This window comes from Otolemur garnettii, unplaced genomic scaffold, assembly GCF_000181295.1.
Source record: "Otolemur garnettii isolate 467f Iridium unplaced genomic scaffold, OtoGar3 scaffold00152, whole genome shotgun sequence".
Classification (NCBI taxonomy): Eukaryota; Metazoa; Chordata; class Mammalia; order Primates; family Galagidae; genus Otolemur; species Otolemur garnettii.
Window position 1 is genome coordinate 4,301,337 of NW_003852547.1, and position 16,438 is coordinate 4,317,774.

The 16,438-nt window shown below is 51.2% G+C and overlaps 1 protein-coding gene across 1 annotated transcript in view; it reads right to left on the minus strand.

Annotated features, from left to right (window-relative positions):
• Positions 1–323: 323 nt before the first annotated feature.
• Positions 324–16,438, minus strand: part of NAPA (NSF attachment protein alpha) — a 26,822-nt gene continuing 10,707 nt past the window's right edge. The window contains exons 2-11 of the mRNA XM_003799557.3: positions 14,446–14,525; positions 11,530–11,646; positions 6,546–6,592; positions 5,236–5,313; positions 4,977–5,032; positions 4,806–4,890; positions 3,983–4,087; positions 2,731–2,799; positions 2,214–2,264; positions 324–1,049 (exon numbers count right to left, since the gene is read on the minus strand). Of these exons, the coding sequence (XP_003799605.1) occupies positions 948–1,049; positions 2,214–2,264; positions 2,731–2,799; positions 3,983–4,087; positions 4,806–4,890; positions 4,977–5,032; positions 5,236–5,313; positions 6,546–6,592; positions 11,530–11,646; positions 14,446–14,525 (790 nt within the window). The 3' untranslated portion in view covers positions 324–947. The remainder of the gene's footprint in view (positions 1,050–2,213; positions 2,265–2,730; positions 2,800–3,982; positions 4,088–4,805; positions 4,891–4,976; positions 5,033–5,235; positions 5,314–6,545; positions 6,593–11,529; positions 11,647–14,445; positions 14,526–16,438) is intronic.

Consider the following 16,438-nt stretch of genomic DNA (forward strand, 5'->3'; position numbering starts at 1 on the left):
CAATCACCTGGACAGCTCCAAGGGGTGTAATCACCAGCCTTTGTCCCAGTGGAGGAAACCAAGGCCCCCAGATTATAAGGGCCCAGAGAACACTAGATCAAGATTGTTGTTCTGGGACTCCAAGCCCAACATCCCAGGGTTCCCCTTCCTTAGAACCCAACCCATCCTGGGGGCAAAACTGTCTGAGGATGCATGCCTTCCACTTCCCCACAGAGCACACCCAGAGGGAGGATCCACCCAAGGAGGGGATCAAGAGGGGCAAGAGGACAGGTCACCAGCACTGAGGGTTGAGGTGGGTAGAATAGGTGAGGAGAAAGAGAGACTCATGCAAAAGTGTTGTTTTTTATTTTTCTTGGGCCAGCTGCAGCCTCCAACTGACAAAACCTCAAAGCGTTAGGGAAGGAGCAGGCACAGGAGTGGGGGTGGAGCTGATACCCTGAAACCCGGGCCCCAGGATCTAACCTGAGAGGTTGGAGCTATGGGAGGCTGGGGGGAGAGAAGGGGTTCATCCCCAGGGGAGAATAAGTCTCAGTGGCTATATGTGCTCAGAGCTTGGCTAGGGGACAAAAGTGGGAGAGAGAGAAACCAGCCTCATGACTCAGCTGGTCAGGAGATGGGGTTCCAGATGCTACCCCAAACCCTGGCAGCACCCACAGCAAATACGTTTGTATCAAAGATTCTGAACAGCTGGTTTCCTTGGGGTAAAGAAAGGTACCTTTGGGGGCTTAAATAAATGGGCAGGGGGCAAGGGATGTAGCAAGAACAGAGGGTGACTGTCCGGCCAGCAGGCCCTGGCCTCTGGCACCCCTGCAGCAAGGCCTGCTACCGCCTGCCATGGCCTGCAAGACTCCCTGGGTGGGGAGAGGGAGGGAAGATCTCGCAGCCAGTCTCAGGCCCCACCTCTCTCTGAGCAGACGCCACAGAAGACAGGCGCCAAGGGTGGGGGGTTAGCGCAGATCCTCCTCGTCCCCCTGGATCGTCTTCTTGATGCGCAGCAGCATGGTGGTGAGCCACTGGTCCAGTCGCGAGATGGAGTCGTACTCCTTTACCTGCAGGCACATCCAGCTGATGGGGTAGCCCCAGTCCCTCCCTGTCCCTAACTCTGGAGCCCAAGGTCTCTACTGCCAACATTGTCAAGATGTGACCTTGTCATTCTTGGTCTCTGGGAGGGGATAAGGGCAGGCCAGTGGCCCCAAACCCCTGCCAGAGTAGCTCCCTTTGTCTGTCTTCACTATTCTGGTCATAACATTTCCCTTGAGGAGAAAGAAAAAGATTCTGTGGCTTGAAAAGAAAAAAAAAAGATCTAATAGCTGAGTGTGGTGGCAGGTGCTTATAGTCCCAGCTAATCAGGAGGCTGAGGCAGGAGGATGGCTTGAGCCCAGGAGGTCAAGGCCAGACTGGGCAACATGGCAAGGCTCTGTCTCTCTCTCTCTCACACACACACACACAAGTCCAGCCTCCTTGTTTTATGAGTGAGAGACTAAGACCTAGAGAGGACCTAAGTGACCTGGGGAAAGGGGAGTCCAAGAAGCACACCCTGCTGAAGCTCCCCCTCCCCCTGTGCTGAGCCTCCCACCTATGGCCTGGGGCAGGAAGAACTGGATGGCACTTGGTGTCTGTTTTCATTTAGGGGTTTAAATTCCTTAGGGTCACCCAGGGAGAGATAAACTTGACATATGCCATCCAGAGAACTGAATTAGAACCTGAGCTGACACAGGGAGTTCAGCACATTCGGAACAGAGGAAGGAAAAGAAGAAATGTATATATATCTGTGTGGGGCATTTTCTCTGAGAGAGAATTCAGTGCCTCTCCCTGTCCCCTCAGCTCCACTTTCCTCCTCACCTCTACCCTTCCCTATCTGCTCCTCCTGGGGTCACCCAAGACACCCTGGGGGACTTTGAGTGGTGCAAAGACTTAGTTTTCAGGGGCAGACAGATGTGCGTCTGAGTCCCAGCTACATCCCCACAAGGCCAGGGCCATATTTCCTCCTCAATCTCAGTGCCATCCTCTATAAAGTGGAGATAACACTCCCTGTACCTCTTGGGGCTACTTGTGAGGATTCTGGGGTGACTGGAAAAAAGAGTTCACAGCTAAGTACCTAGGGCCACAGATGAAAAAGGTGAATTTCATGGGAGACTATGTCTGAGAAAGACAGCCCACCTGGGGAACCCATCTTCCCAAGAGGGACCTGGCCACCCATGCCAGCCACTCACCGACTCAGTGTAGCTGTCTACATTTTGCTCCTCATGGGCTTCCAGCAACTTCTGTAAGCAAATGGCAGGAAGGGGTCAGGGGGCCAGGCTGGCCTGGATTAGATTCAAACACATGCTATCTGAGTGCATTAAATAAGGGATTAGGGTAGGGGGGTGTTCCCACACTAAGAGGGAAAAAGGGGCATGCGCCAATCCTTTCATCCCACTCATCAAAAAGGCTCATGCTCAGGGTAACCTCACTGACACAGAGCATCAGCAGAGAGGTATATGTCACCATCAACCCCCAGCTCTGTGACTGGCTCTACCACTGCCTGAGTTATGCTTTTCTCATCTAGAAAATGGAGACCCAAATTGCAGAAGAAAGAAAAGAAAACAAAAACACAAACCCTTTGTGAACCACTGGATTAATCTTGATGATTCTCCCACCTGGACCTTAAGACTCTAGATTCCCCATCCCTGGGCCCCGCCACCCCTCTCCAGTGCCAGGGACAGGAAGGCCTGAGTACTCAGCACTCACTTTCATCAGTTTGCATTCTCGGGAATCAGAGAAGGCGGGGAACAGCTCCTCGTACTTCTGGACAGCCAGCTGAGCAACAGGGAGGGAGGAAGGGGACAAGTTAATAAAGACAGGGCCATTGGAACCGATGGCCTAGCAGCCCAGGGGACCTGGGGACAGCTGGCAGTCCCAAGGCAGGTCTCCAGGCCCCTCCCCCAGCCTCAAGTGTCATCTGGCTCTGTGCCTATCAGTACCTCTACAGAGCTGAGCTGAGCTTAGAACCAGCTCCTGGCTGTTGAGATGGCTGAGGGGAGAGGTGGGAAGTGCTCATTTGTCCCCTATCAACCAGGACAGAGGGCAAATAAGCAAATCTTAGAAACTAGGCCTGGGGCTGACTGACTGCTTCGGTTCTTCAGAACTGAGAGGTCAGATGATGGTAAGTCCCATTGCGAGAGTGGGGAAACAGACCAGGGAAGGCTAGTGACCTGTCCAGGACACAGGGTAAGATATGGGACAGGGACATGAACCTGGATTGACAAAGCCCAAGCTCATGCCAGTGTGGCCAGTGCCCATCATGGACCAGGGCTCAGATAGCTGTGAGGCAGGGGTCAGGGTGGTCAGAGACACTAGGAAATTGTGTATGCCTTAGAGCCCTGCCTGGTGAGGGAATGGCAGACAATCAAAATCTAGTGCCAACTTGTGGTCCAGTTCCTTCCCACTGGCCCATCCCCCTCCTCCTGCCTTCTCTAACCATGAAGCCCTGAATGTAGGTAAGGTGGCATGCAGGCTGTGGTTAAGTCATGGCACAAGGAGTTAACAGTGGTCTGGAATGTTGGGGCTGCTGTTTACTAGCCCTGTGGCCTTAAAAGGATTCTTGTCTCAGGCTCAGTGTCTTCATCTATAAAATGGGGTGACAATGGGGGCGGCGCCTGTGGCTCAAAGGAGTAGGGTGCTGGCCCCATATACCGGAGGTGGTGGGTTCAAACCCACCCCCAGCCAAAAACCGCAAAAAAAAAAACCCGGGGGGGTGACAATGGAGCTGATTTCATGGGACTCAACAAGTACACCCATAAAGAACAGAGCTCAGCACTGAGAGCGCCAGGAGCTGGAAACTGAAAAGCCGCCAGAGCTGGGGAGGTGACATCTGGACAGAGATGCAACATTTACATTTGGAGGCAAGAAGCAACTTGGCCTGGTGACAGACACAGTGGTCCAGGGATCTCCTGGCTGGTGTTGGGAAAGCTCAGGCAGGACCTACCAGGCCTGGGCTCACCTTGGCATTGAGCATGTCAATGCAGAAGTGGCAGAGGGCTGCCTTGAAGAAGTAGTCCTTGGCGCTGTACTTGAGGAGAGGGCTGTCCATGGCATTGGTCCCCACCTGTGACCATGTGGAGGTGACTGTGAGCTCAGGGCAGGCAGCCAGAGGCCAGAGTCACTGCTAGGAACTAAGCAAGGGAGTTCAGCAACTGGTGTGTGAGCGACCAGGACATGACGGTGGCAGGGGGTGGGGTAGTGGAGGCTGAAGCCAGGTGTCTGTGGGCCCCTGAAGCACAAACATGGTGGGGAGGCGGCTCTGCTGTCAGGACCAACGGGAGATTGGCACATTGGTGGGCAGAGGGGTGGCAGACTGCAGGAACATGGGAGGCGGTGCCCACCCTGCTCTCCCTGGGGCCCAGCTGCCTGTCTTTCTCTTGGCCACAGCCCAGTCCTCCCTGCACAGCAGAGGGAAGCCCACATGACCCTCCTCCCTCCCACTGTGGATGAGGCCTCAGGCCTTCTCAGCAATTCTTTCCATTCCCTGCCCAACTCTGGTTCTTCAGAGTCTGCCTCACTCTTGGGCCCTCTAGGAAGCTCTATGAGGGGTGTGAGAAGGATGGTGACATGGCACGGCGTTGTGAGTGGAGAAGGAGTTTAGCCAGGTTAAGGACAAAGTGAAGGTGAGGGAGATGGCATGATGAGAGAAATAGAGAGACAGGGAGAGGAGGGGAAGCTGGAAGGTTGAGACGGGGACAGGGTAGGGCTCTAGAACACAGCACTGGGTTGAGGGGGCACAAGGCCTGGAACAGGGTGCAGGGCTGGGGTCTGCCTCACCTCACCTGTTCATAGATGTCAATGGCCTTCTGATACTGCTCCAGCTGTGCAGCGTAGCCAGCCACCTTCAGCAGACACTTGTTGGCTGAGCTGTGTAGGGAGGAGGAGTGAGGGTGGGTGGTGGCAGGTCCTGCAAGTCACTGAGGGACCTAGGGGCAGGCAGGAAGAGGGGCTACCTGTTGGACTCCTCGCCTTTGTAGTAGTCTGCAGACTGTTCATAGTGGGCGATGGCCTGGGGAGACATGAGGAGGCGGTGGCAGGAGGAAGGCAGGACAGAGAGGAGGCCTCCATTCAGCCTATAGCTCCCTCTGCCCTGGTTCCCCAAGCTCTGCCAGCAGCCCCACATACCTTCCTGGTACTCAGACACCAGAGGATTCCTCTGGGTAGAAGGGGCGAGAGAAGTCCAGCCTGGCCAAACCCTGACTACTCACTTACCTTCTCGATGTCCACCAGCTCTGTCTCATAGATCTCAGCGATTGAGATGTGGTGCTTGGCTGCGATGGTGAATCGGCCCTGGGGGGATATAGGAAGGGGCCACCCATGATCAGTGATGTCCTTGTGCCTACCCTACCCATCCCATCCAAGAGGGCACAGATAGTACGAACATAAGAGAATGTATGTAAAGGTACTTGGCAGAGGCCTTGGCCCTCAGGAAGCATTTGACTGAGGGCCAGGAGAGGCAGAAGGATCAGCCCTTTTATTCAGAGTAACCTGGTAAAAGGCCTTGGAGAAACCAGGACAGAGAGCTTGACAGTTCCCCTGCCCAGGGCCCCAACTTGGGTAGCTATGGAGCTGGCCATTCTTGCAGGCCAACACCTGCCCTTCAGCCTCCCTGTGCAGCCAGAGCTCCCCAAAGAGGCTTTAAACTCTGAAGGGCTATGTAGCTTTCTCCATCAGGTTCAGGTGCCTGCCCTGCCACTCTGCACAGAGATGCTGGTCCAAGGCTGCCCCTCTTGCTGAGGACAGTAGGAAAGGACAAGACCCTGGGCTCAGCCAGACCTAGTTTTGGGTCTCAACAACTCCCGTGTCCCTGGGCCCTGGACAAGTCATGTTACTTGTCTAAGCCCCTTTCTTCAAATGTTGAACAGGAATAACAATAATGCTGACCTCATCGTGTTGTCATGATGGAAGGTAAAACCACTTCAACCACTTTTAAACAAGTGCCTTGTTAAAAAATTGGAAGCTGCTATGATTGTTATAATTATCACTGCAGCACTACCCCGAATACAGCAAGAGGGCAGGGCCTATGTACCTGCTGGGAGAGGGGGTTCAGTGAGATTCAAGGAGCAAGGGTGAAGAGGAGGCAAAAAGTGAAGAGCCAACAGGAGCCCAGGCCAACTTTGGGTCCCTCATCCTGCTCCTTGGCAACTGCCCATCTGGGCTGCATATGTCAATGGAAATGCTACCTGGGGCAGGGCAGAGGCTAAGAGGAAAAGTGCTAGACACATACACATGCTCTAATAACTGTGACTGCTATAAACGAAAACTTCGATGGCCCATGGAGGGACCAGGATGGAGGCAGGTATGCAGAGAGAGGGGCCATCAGGCTCCTTTGTTGTGGTGGGAGCTGCTGCCAGGAGCCAGGCTGCTGGGGAGCTGGTGAGGACCCCACTAGCTCCCTCTCCCTCATCCCTGCCTGCTTCCGCAGCACAAGGAACACTGCTGGGGGTGTGGAGGGTGGGGAGGCAGGCCTGGGGCAATACCACAGGACACAGAGGTGGGGATAGGATGCTTGTGACTCTTACCATGTCTGTGTAGATCTCGATTGCTCTCATCAAACAGTTAATGGCCTCTGGGGAGAGAAAAAGGAAAGTAGGGAGAAGAAATAAGACAGTGGTCATTTCAGCAGAACCCAGGAGAGGAGGCAGAGGCAGCACTCCCAGGACTAACAGGCACTCAGAGTTGCTGGGGCTATGATCATACTCCCCAGGGGCTGAGAGGAAAGATGAGGGAATCCCTGAGCCTCAGAAACCTAGTCAGACTGATGACTCTGCAGACTGTGACTTGCTGGGCACATGCTTCAGGGGAGGGCCGCTGAGCTGCTGCTGGCTTCCCAGCAACCCCAGGGGACAGGTCACAGCAGTGCTGGGCCTGGCTGATGGCCAGATTCCTACAGGTGTTTTGGGCCAGACCTGCCAAGTCCCTGCTTTCACAGGACAGAGCTGCTGGCAAGGGGCAAGGAGGTGCCGGAGACAGCCAAGCCTGACATCTGAGGCAGGCTTGGAGGCAACAGGAACGCCCAAATTTTACCTGCAGGACCCTGAACAGGTTCTGCTCCCTGCACTCATCTGGCCTGGATTTCTGGCACAAGGAGGCTGGATGCTGTGAGCACCAAGACCTCTAGTTGTGGACTCTCCCCTACCCTCTCTTTCCATACCCCCTTCTCCTCCCATCCCCATTAACCTGGCCTGCCACCCACTGGTTCCTCACACTGAGGGTGGGCTATATATAGACTGCCTGAGAGCCCAGTGACAGGTTTTACCAAAACCCCTAACACACCAGGATGGCATGGGAAGGAGGAATTGGGCTACCTTTGTTGTAATATCTCTTGCAAGGTTTTAAATTTGGGAAAGGTTTTTTTTTTTCTTTTTCTTTTGACAAGTTATTTGGAGAGAGAAAAGCATGAGTGGGAGGCATTTTCTAGCAGATAGAAATGAGCTCCAGAGCAGGTATTTTTTTTTTTAACTCCATTTTCGTGCATCTCAGGAAGAGAGGGATGTTGAGGGGAAGGAGGGAAGGGCACAGAGCCTGGACAGATCATAGGGTATGGGCTGAGCATGGGTATGAGGCACTTGAAGGCTCCTGCTATGCTGAGACCACCTGGGAAGACAGTACTGCCAAGAAGCTCAAGGCTTGGCGCCTGCTCTCAAGAGGCTTACAGTCTGCATGGGACACCAAGCTCACTCCCTGAGGAGACTGCTGAACAGAAGCTCTTAGCTCAGGTATGTCGCTGGGCTCTCAGGGAGTTTATAGCCCACCCTCTTAATTGACATGCAAAAAGTAGGTGCCTGTGAATGCTACTCTGGGGGAGAGAAGTCTATGTTTTGTCTAATTCAGAGAGGCCTCTGGGTCCCCTCCCCCCAAATTCAGGGGATGGACATCATTCAGGCAAGGTTTGGAGGTTGACAGACAGAAGCTGAAGTAAGAGGAAGAGAAGGCAAAAAGAGGGCAGAAGATGAAGAAGGAAAGAGAACACAATCAAAAGCCAGTAGCCTGAGAAGTGTCACCCTCATACACAGGCACAAATTTTAGAACAGAACAGATCTAGAAACAGAAGGGCCAGGATGCCAAGCCAGCCCACCTATCCTCTCCAGCTTCCATGGCAGGCCCAGGGTACTCATATGTTCCCTCTCCCAGCTAGAACGCCTGGGACACTCAATGTGCCATCTCAGGTCCACAGGGCCGCTCTGAGCAAGATTAGCAGCTGCCACCCAGGCCTGCTGGCACTGGCTCTGGAGTGCTGTCAACAAAGTGCAGCCCTTGCAGTAGCGGCAGGAGAGACAGGCTTACCCCCAGGCAGCAACATGGATTTACGGGGCTAAGTGCCCTTCATGCCTGGAAGCCACAGGCTGCTACCTGACAGCATAGCCAGCTGGCTCCTGGGTGAGCTCCTAACATACTCACAACCACCAGGCTGGTCCCACGTCACCTAGTCCTCAGAGGACAGCCTGCCAGTGCACCCAAGGCAAGCAGAGCAAAACCCAGTTCCCTGGTTTGGCCCTCTAGGTGGCAGCTCACCTGGTCCCCTCCTCCTCTATCCACCAGAGAGAGCTGGAAAGGGACTTTGGAAATGAGCCAGCTGCCATTCCACCCCCATTCTGATCATTTCCACTAGCGGTGCCACTCAATTCAGCTTCTGCCCCTCACTAAAGCCTTCCTTGATCACATCTAGTACTCAGCTGTCCCCTCGGTAAAACAGGGGCAAATCGCAGAATCATACAAAGAATTCAAATGGGTTAAAAGATGCTAGGTGTCTGGTACACAATAGGCACTCAGTAAATGGCAAAGGGGGGTAGAGGGACAAATGAGGACTGGGCTACTTCCCTGTCCCAGGTACACACATACGCCTTTGCTCCTGGCCCCAGCTATGAGGTAGGCTAGGGAAGAGGCCTGCCTGGAGTAGCCAGCAGTGATTGGGAAAATCTGAGGAACCAATGACAGGTATGGGCACCAATCTCCCCATCCCTCGCACCATGCCACCCAGTGTCACCAAAGGGCAGCAAGTTATCTTCTACAGAGGGAGAGGGCAATGATGGGAGCCAGGGCAGGCCTCAGGTGCATACCAGCTCTTCCTCAAGGGAAACACTCTCTAGAAGAGACTACTATAGGAAGTGCTGACCTAGACAGAAGCCTTCAAGGCTGCTGAGGAGATCAGTGACAAGAGCCCAGGGGGAGGCCAGGTGTGGAGGCTCATGCTTATAATCCTAGCATTCTGGGAGGCCAAGGCAGGTGGATCACCTGAGCTCGTAAGTTTGAGTCCAGCCTGAGCAGGAGTGAGACCCTGATCACTCGAGCCAAGAGTCTGAGGTTGCTGTGAGCTATGATGCTAGGGCACTCTACCAAAGGTGACAAAGTGAGACTCTGTCTCAAAAGAAAAGAAAGAAAGAAAAGAAAAGAGCCCAGGGAGTGGAGGCTGTGAGGAAGCCAGGCCAGACAGAGGTACTGTGGCTGAGCGAGCCAGGGCTGCCCCTACTGCACACTTCTCACATGTCCACACTGGACATGAGCGTTACCTTGCAGTGCAATCTCTGCTTTAACAGATGAGGAAACAGTCACACAGCAGGGGCAGGGACCTCTCAAACTTCTGAGGCCATGAAGCTCCTGCCCTGCTGAGCCACACAGAGCTGCCGCCGCCTTTTCTGCAAGGCCTGAGCAGCCCTAGACACAAAGCCGTTGCTGCCCCTTGCTGAGAGTGGAGACTGGGTAAGCACCTAGAGGCCGTGGCACAGAATGCTGTGCTAACAGCCCTCCCTGGACAGCACCAAGTCCCCAGAGCTCTGTTCAAACAAGGCTCTCTTCTCACAACTGCCTCCTCCTTCTCCTCAAAGTCTCCCCCAGCCAAATCCACCCCTTCCTGTCTCAGCTTCTAAAGTGGCCAACTAAAACCAGTCCTGAGCCAAGCCAGTGCTTGTACCTTCAATGTGGCATCATCATTGCACGTTCCCATTGGTCTGGGATTCCTCAGCTACACTCTCAGGTTCCTAAGGCCACGGATGGGCTACATAAAGACATCAGGCCCCGAGCCTGCAGTCTTGCTGTATAGCTTGAAAAAGCTCAGATGGAAAGCCAAGGGAAAGACATCATAGTGCCAAGTAAGGCCTGTCTTCAGGAAGTGCAGGTGTCTGCTGAAAGAGCAAATGGCACTGTACACATGTCCCCACCCCGGCACTCAGTGGTGCCCCAGAAACAAGTCCCTTCAGTCACTCCGGATGGAGCAGCAGCTGAACATCACAGATGCTAAGGCAGCATCTCCAGGCCAACTCGTTCTCCTGAGAGCAGACAGAAAGGCTTGGGTGGGGGGAAGGCTCCCTGGTGGGTGTGTAGACTCCCCGGGATGATTCAAGCTTAACACAAACCCAGGGTTGACCTGAGTCATGGTCATGTCACCTATGTGGCCCTGCTGTGGCCCAGTATCACCTGCTAGGCTCAATCAACAGCCTGGTTTTTGACAGGCCTGAGTCCCCCCATGTGATCACTGACATCTGTGACATGGCCACCTGGAGAGGAACAAATTGTCAGTCTGGGGAAAAGCTGCTGGTCAACATAGAACTCAAAAACCTTAACTTGCAATTATCTATCCTTAATCACGACAACAGGGTATGCCAGGAATTCCCAGATGCTGGGGTGTGAACCGGTGCTCACTGACCCTGGAAGAAATATCCCAACACTGTTTCTAATTGTCGCCTCTTGGGAGGGACAGGCCTTCATTCCAAGATTATATATTTCGTTTTTAACAAAATTCATATATTTACCATTCCCCTAAAGAAAGTAACAGTAAATGGCCATTTTTTAAAAGAAAAATATCCCTCCTTGGTAAAACTAAAAGTTAGCAACTTATGTCTGGGACCAAGATTTAAAAAATAAATTAAAATTCCTGCCCCATGAAATCTAAGAGTGTGATACTCATTAGACTGTATTTCCACTTTGGGATGAGCCCAGTGGGGCAGAAACTGTTTTCTCACCATGAGTCAGTCCCAAACTGGGCTTCTGTCCCTAACATGCTCTCATTTTAAGTAACTTGTTCTTTGGCAACTGTATCTCAGGCTCTGTTCTCTCTAATTTTTCCCCAGGGTATAAGGAAGCCAGGTTAAGATAATTTCCGCTCCTTTTTCGGCAGCGACTCCTACCTGGCTGGCCTTAGAACTCCCCCTACTCCCTTCTGCGTGTTAATTCTGACGACAGAACAGATTTTTCTCTCTCCTTGGCAGGCAGTGGGTCTGAAATATAACTCCTACTCCCAAATGCTCCCAGGCTTTGGGGGCAGTGATCAGCTGCACATACAAAGTATCTGGGGGGAGGCAGAGACTCAGAGCAGGGTGCAAATGCCAACCGGAAGGACGGGAGCCAATTCTGAAGTCACCGCTTGCTTTACCTCAGGCATTTCCCTACCAGGCTACCACATGCTGGCCACTGGAAAAAAGATAGCTGAGTGGAAACCTGAGGACTTCTGGGCAGAGGGCTGAGATGGTGCTCTGGGCAGTCAGCCGGGTGGCCCACAGAGGCCCTCACCTTGGGGATCAGCTTTCTTGAATGCATTACCGGCATCCACAAAGGAGGTGGCCGCATCATGCTTGCTCTGGAGTTGCAGGTGCAGCTGGGCTGCCTGGCAGAAAGCATTTCCAGCAGCTGGAACAGAAAAGAAGAGAGATCTTGGCCTCAGTGGGGCGCCATACTTTTTAAAGCCATACAAACACTTCCCTGTGTGGTGGGTGGGACTCTTAGGAACACAGAAAAGTTCACAGAGGACAAGAGTGGCCTGAATGAGCCCAAGGTAAGGCCTAGACCCTAGGGCTGAGGTTCCTGCTGGTCCAACTGAGAGGCAGGAGGCTAACTCAGGGTGAAGAGGAAGAAGAACCAGGTATATGCAAGAGGCAGGCTGAACTCAGCTAAATCCCTTGTCCCTAATCCCAACATGTGCCAATATTTCTGGAGCTACCACTTCTAAAGAAACAAAGAGAAAACAGAGCTGAGAGCTGCAAAGGATATAAAGAGAGAGAAGAGGCCTCCTATACCTCCTGGCCTCAGCAGTCCTCCTTAGGGAACCCTTGGACCACAGAAGGCAAAGTGGAAGCCGAATTTTGGGTAGGCTCAGGAGGAGGTGTCTTGGGAAGGGGCAATCAAGATTAAAACCACATAACACCTTCCCATTTACTTCCCCTTCCCAAGTCCTATTTCTTTCCCTCACAACTCCTCCAAACTCTTCCTAATTCAGACTCATCTGCCTCTGTCCACATTCTATTCTCTCGTACAGTCACTGCAGGCTCAGGCTCTGTGCTATGAGGCACATGGTGTGGGGGGTACAGGAATGACATAGGGTCTGCCCCTTTCAGGAGCATCACATCCAGAAAAGAAAATAGGACATGAACACCAAGAATTCAAGTACATGCAGACAAGTGACACAGAACACTTGTCTGAGTGGGGCTGTACCTGAAGCCCAGTCTATCCTGTACTTATCTGCCCACAGTCACCTTCTGTGGTACCATGTCATTTTGTCCATGTGCCTTCTTTTTTTCCTTTCTATTTTACTCTTTCTAGTCACTCATTAATGATCTGAAAGAGGAATATGGGGGGAGGGGACACCACCACAAGGCTCCAAAGAACCAAGGGTGCAATTCAGTCCATCTCACTTTCTCTATCAGAGATATAGAGTCTCTGAAATCCAGGGTTAAAGGGAGGACTGTAGCCGTATGGACTCAGTTTGCTTCCAGACCTTTTCCAGGGCCTTTCTGTACAGTTGTCACTGACGAATAATGATAAGGAAAGCAAAGACCAAAGCCACACCCATGATAACCCCCTTCAAACTTCCAAAGTAAGTATTTCTCCATCAGAGCCGAGTGGCAACTTTTGAACTCATTCCTCTTCTAAGAGCAGCATGTGATTTTTCTCTACATACCCAGTGGAACCACACTCAGGGATAGTTTTAGTCTGGAAATTAGAACATGGGAGTACATTCTTCTTCTACCATAAACTCTTCCACCAGCCAGCATGGCAAATTCAAGGTGCTTACGGAGTTTTAAGGAGAGAGCACGGAGCAACTAGCAGAGGTAGCAGCCTAGAGGGAGTCTATGCCTCCCGCAGGCATGGAGTGCTGTGTCACACCAATTGGAACAGAGGGGACCTGCTCTGTCTGGCCTCATGACTCCCTTACTGTGCAGTCCTTCTGAAGGTTCCAGAGTCCAGCTACAAAATGCCAGGGTTGCCTCTCAGGGCACAGGCTTTTATCTGGATGTCCTCATGTCCAGAGTGAGAAAAGCCCATGTGAATTTGTTAGCTATAGACATGTGTTCCTTCTGCACAACTGGCAGGGCCTTAGAAGAAAGGCCAGCAAGGATCCACGGGCCTACTACCTTCCTGCCTTAAGCAAGAGAATTGCTTAAGCCCAAGAGTTTGAGGTTGCTGTGAACTGTGACACCACCGCACTCTACCAAGGGGGACGAAGTGAGACTTTATCTCAAAAAAAAAAAAAAAATTCTTCCAACTTTTGGGAAACTGAAATTATCAGAAAATGTTGACAACTATTTATCCTATGCTTCTGTACCCTGCTTCCATAGTCCCTGTCTCATCCCTAAGTCTCATCTTTTCAGTGGTCAGAAAGTTCTTTCCTGGGCTCCAAAACTATGTCTCTTGCTTGATTTCCTTGATCCAACCCTGTTGATGCTGAAAGCCATGTTAGGAAATCAGCCCCAAATGGGCTCATCACCATGGCTCTTTAAGCTCTCCATCAGCCTGCTGGCGGCCCCTCACCAATCTCCCCACCTCTCTGACCTTCAGTAGCCCCTCCTCACCTCTTCTCCTCAGTTAACCTCTTTTGCTGTGTTGGTGCAGGCCAGCTGCTGAGGCTCTACAGTCAGAACCCTGCTTTTTGAATCCTGGTATGGTCACTCACTAGTCATGGCACCGTGGAAAAGAAGCTGAACCAAACATTAGTTTTTGAATAGTAACATTAGGACATTAATGGACTGATCTTCATAGCACGGCTGTGGTGATTCATTAAATGATGTATTCTTGGCACTTAGTACTCAATAAATGGTAGCTGTACTGTGATTAATATTATTATTGGAACCAGTCAAATGTTCCCTAGCCCAGAATTCAGACTCTGAAGGAAGTACTAGGGAACAATTTCCAAGACACCTAAAATTCTAAATTTATAGAGAAATTTAGAGCTCAAAGAGCTCATCAATACATGTGGGTCTATCTGGATGCAATAATCTATTTATCCTTAACCTTTCTCCAAGGCCATGTTACCCAAAGCATAAAGTAACCCAGTAGATACAAAAAGACGAGGCCAATCAGTTTCTGATGCCAGAGATGGCATAAAAAGAAAAGGGGCCTACAAGGCTAACCTCACAGCCAGGCCTCCAGAACTGGAAGCTGAGGGAAAAGAGGAGAAAGAGCTGCAGAGGAGCTCTAGCAGAGATCACTTACCACTCCAGTTTTTGGCCATTTTGAACATGTTTGCTGCTCTGGCGTAGATTTCGCATGCTTCCTCTATTTTGGATGAGCCTCTGGGGAAAAAAGATACAGAGAACATCTAGTTTGTTGTCAAACAGAAAGCAAGCACTCTGTTCTGGTGCTAGTAAAGATGTGCTCCCACCCTCACTTCCTGTCCCCCAATTTCTCTGTGAAGCCAGCTTCCTCCCCAGCTTCCACCTCACATATAAGGCCCACTCACTCAGGCAGACTGTATCACCCTGGGTATGCATCTGGTGGAGGGGGTCTTCCTGATCTCTGCCTCTGACAGCCTCTTCCGCTTCCTGTGACCACTGGGTCTCAGGCCTTCTATACATCCCTTTCCCTCAGGAGACTATAAGGCATTCTAGGAATCAGCCTAGCTTTAGACAAAGTGCCTTGCACACCGAAATCTATCCATAAAGACCTTGAAACCAAATATCTCATTACAAATTGAGGACTAGACAAATATGCCATAATTCAGCCACACAAAGAAACATTATTCAAGGATGTATATATAGGCCAGATGCAGTGGCTCATGTCTGTAATCCTAGCACTCTGGGAGGCTGAGGTGGGTAGACTGGTTGAGCTCAGGAGTCTGAGACCAGCCTGAGCAAGAGTAAGACCCTATCTCTAGTAAAAAGAGAAAAACTAGCTGGGCACTGTGGTAGGCACCTGTAGTCCCAGCTACTTGGGATGCTGAGGCAAGAGGATCACATAAGCTGAGGAGTTCAAGACTGCTATGAGCTATGATGCCATGGAACTCTACCAAGAGCAAAAGAGTGAGATTCTGTCTCAAAAAAAAAAAAAAAGTATGTATAGATATACAATGTTCCCATCTGTGCTTAAAAAAAGAGTGAAAAGGGCCCAGCACCTGTGGCTCAAGCAGCTAAGATGCCAGCCAAATACACCGGAGCTGGCAGGTTTGAATCCAGCTAGGGCCACCAAACAACAATGGCAGCTGCAACCAAAAACTAGCCAGGCATTGTGGCCGGCACCTGTAATCTCAGCTACTTGGGAGGCAGAGGCAGGAGAATCGCTTGAGACAGGAGTGGGAGGTTGCTGTGAGTGGTGACGCAACAGCACTCTACCCAGGGTGATAGTTTGAGGCTTAGTCTCAAAAAAAAAAAAAAAAAAAGAGTGAAAAGAATGGCAACATATATGTTTATATAAACAAAGAATATTTCCAAGAAAATAACATAAAAACCTAGTAACTAGAGCATTTTTCTCTGAGGTAGAATCTTCAGAAAAAGCACAGGCCAGGTGTGGGAGGCAAACTTACTCACTCCACATCCCTCCTTCATACTGTCTGAATGTTTTTACCAGCTGCACATTTTCTATGTTCAAGAATAATACATATATTTAATATCAGAATTTATATTTGGCCCTGTGGTCTAGCAATGAATTACATTTCTAGCAATTTATCCTAAGAAACTAATCAGAAGGCTGAGCATGGTGGCTCACACTTGTAATCCTAGCACTCTAGGAGGCCAAGGGAGGTGAATTGCCTGTGCTCAGGAGTTCAAAGCTAGCCTGAGCAAGAGTGAGACCTCCATCTCTACTAAAAATAGAAAAACTAGGGGGCATTGTGGCAGGCACAGCTGAGGGGGACAGGGTCAGCACAACCCCAGAATTCAGAAGGGTCCCTTGGGGCGTGGCTGCAAAAAAACCCTCAGAAGGACCTTTTCTGGAATGTTCTCTGAATAATTCCACTCAGCAGATCTGGGTAGAGCCTGGAATTGAGTCCCAGCTACTTGGGAGGAGAGGCAGCAGGGCTGCTTGAGCCCAAGAGTTTGAGATTGCTGTGAGTTATGATGCCACTGGCACTCTACCCAGGGCAACAGAGTGAGACTCTGTATCAAAAAAAAAGGCTCAGCACTCATAGCTCAGTGGTTAAGGAGCTGGCCACATATACCAGGGCTGGTGGGTTCAGACTACTTTAATAACCAATCAGAGCTTTTTTTTTTTT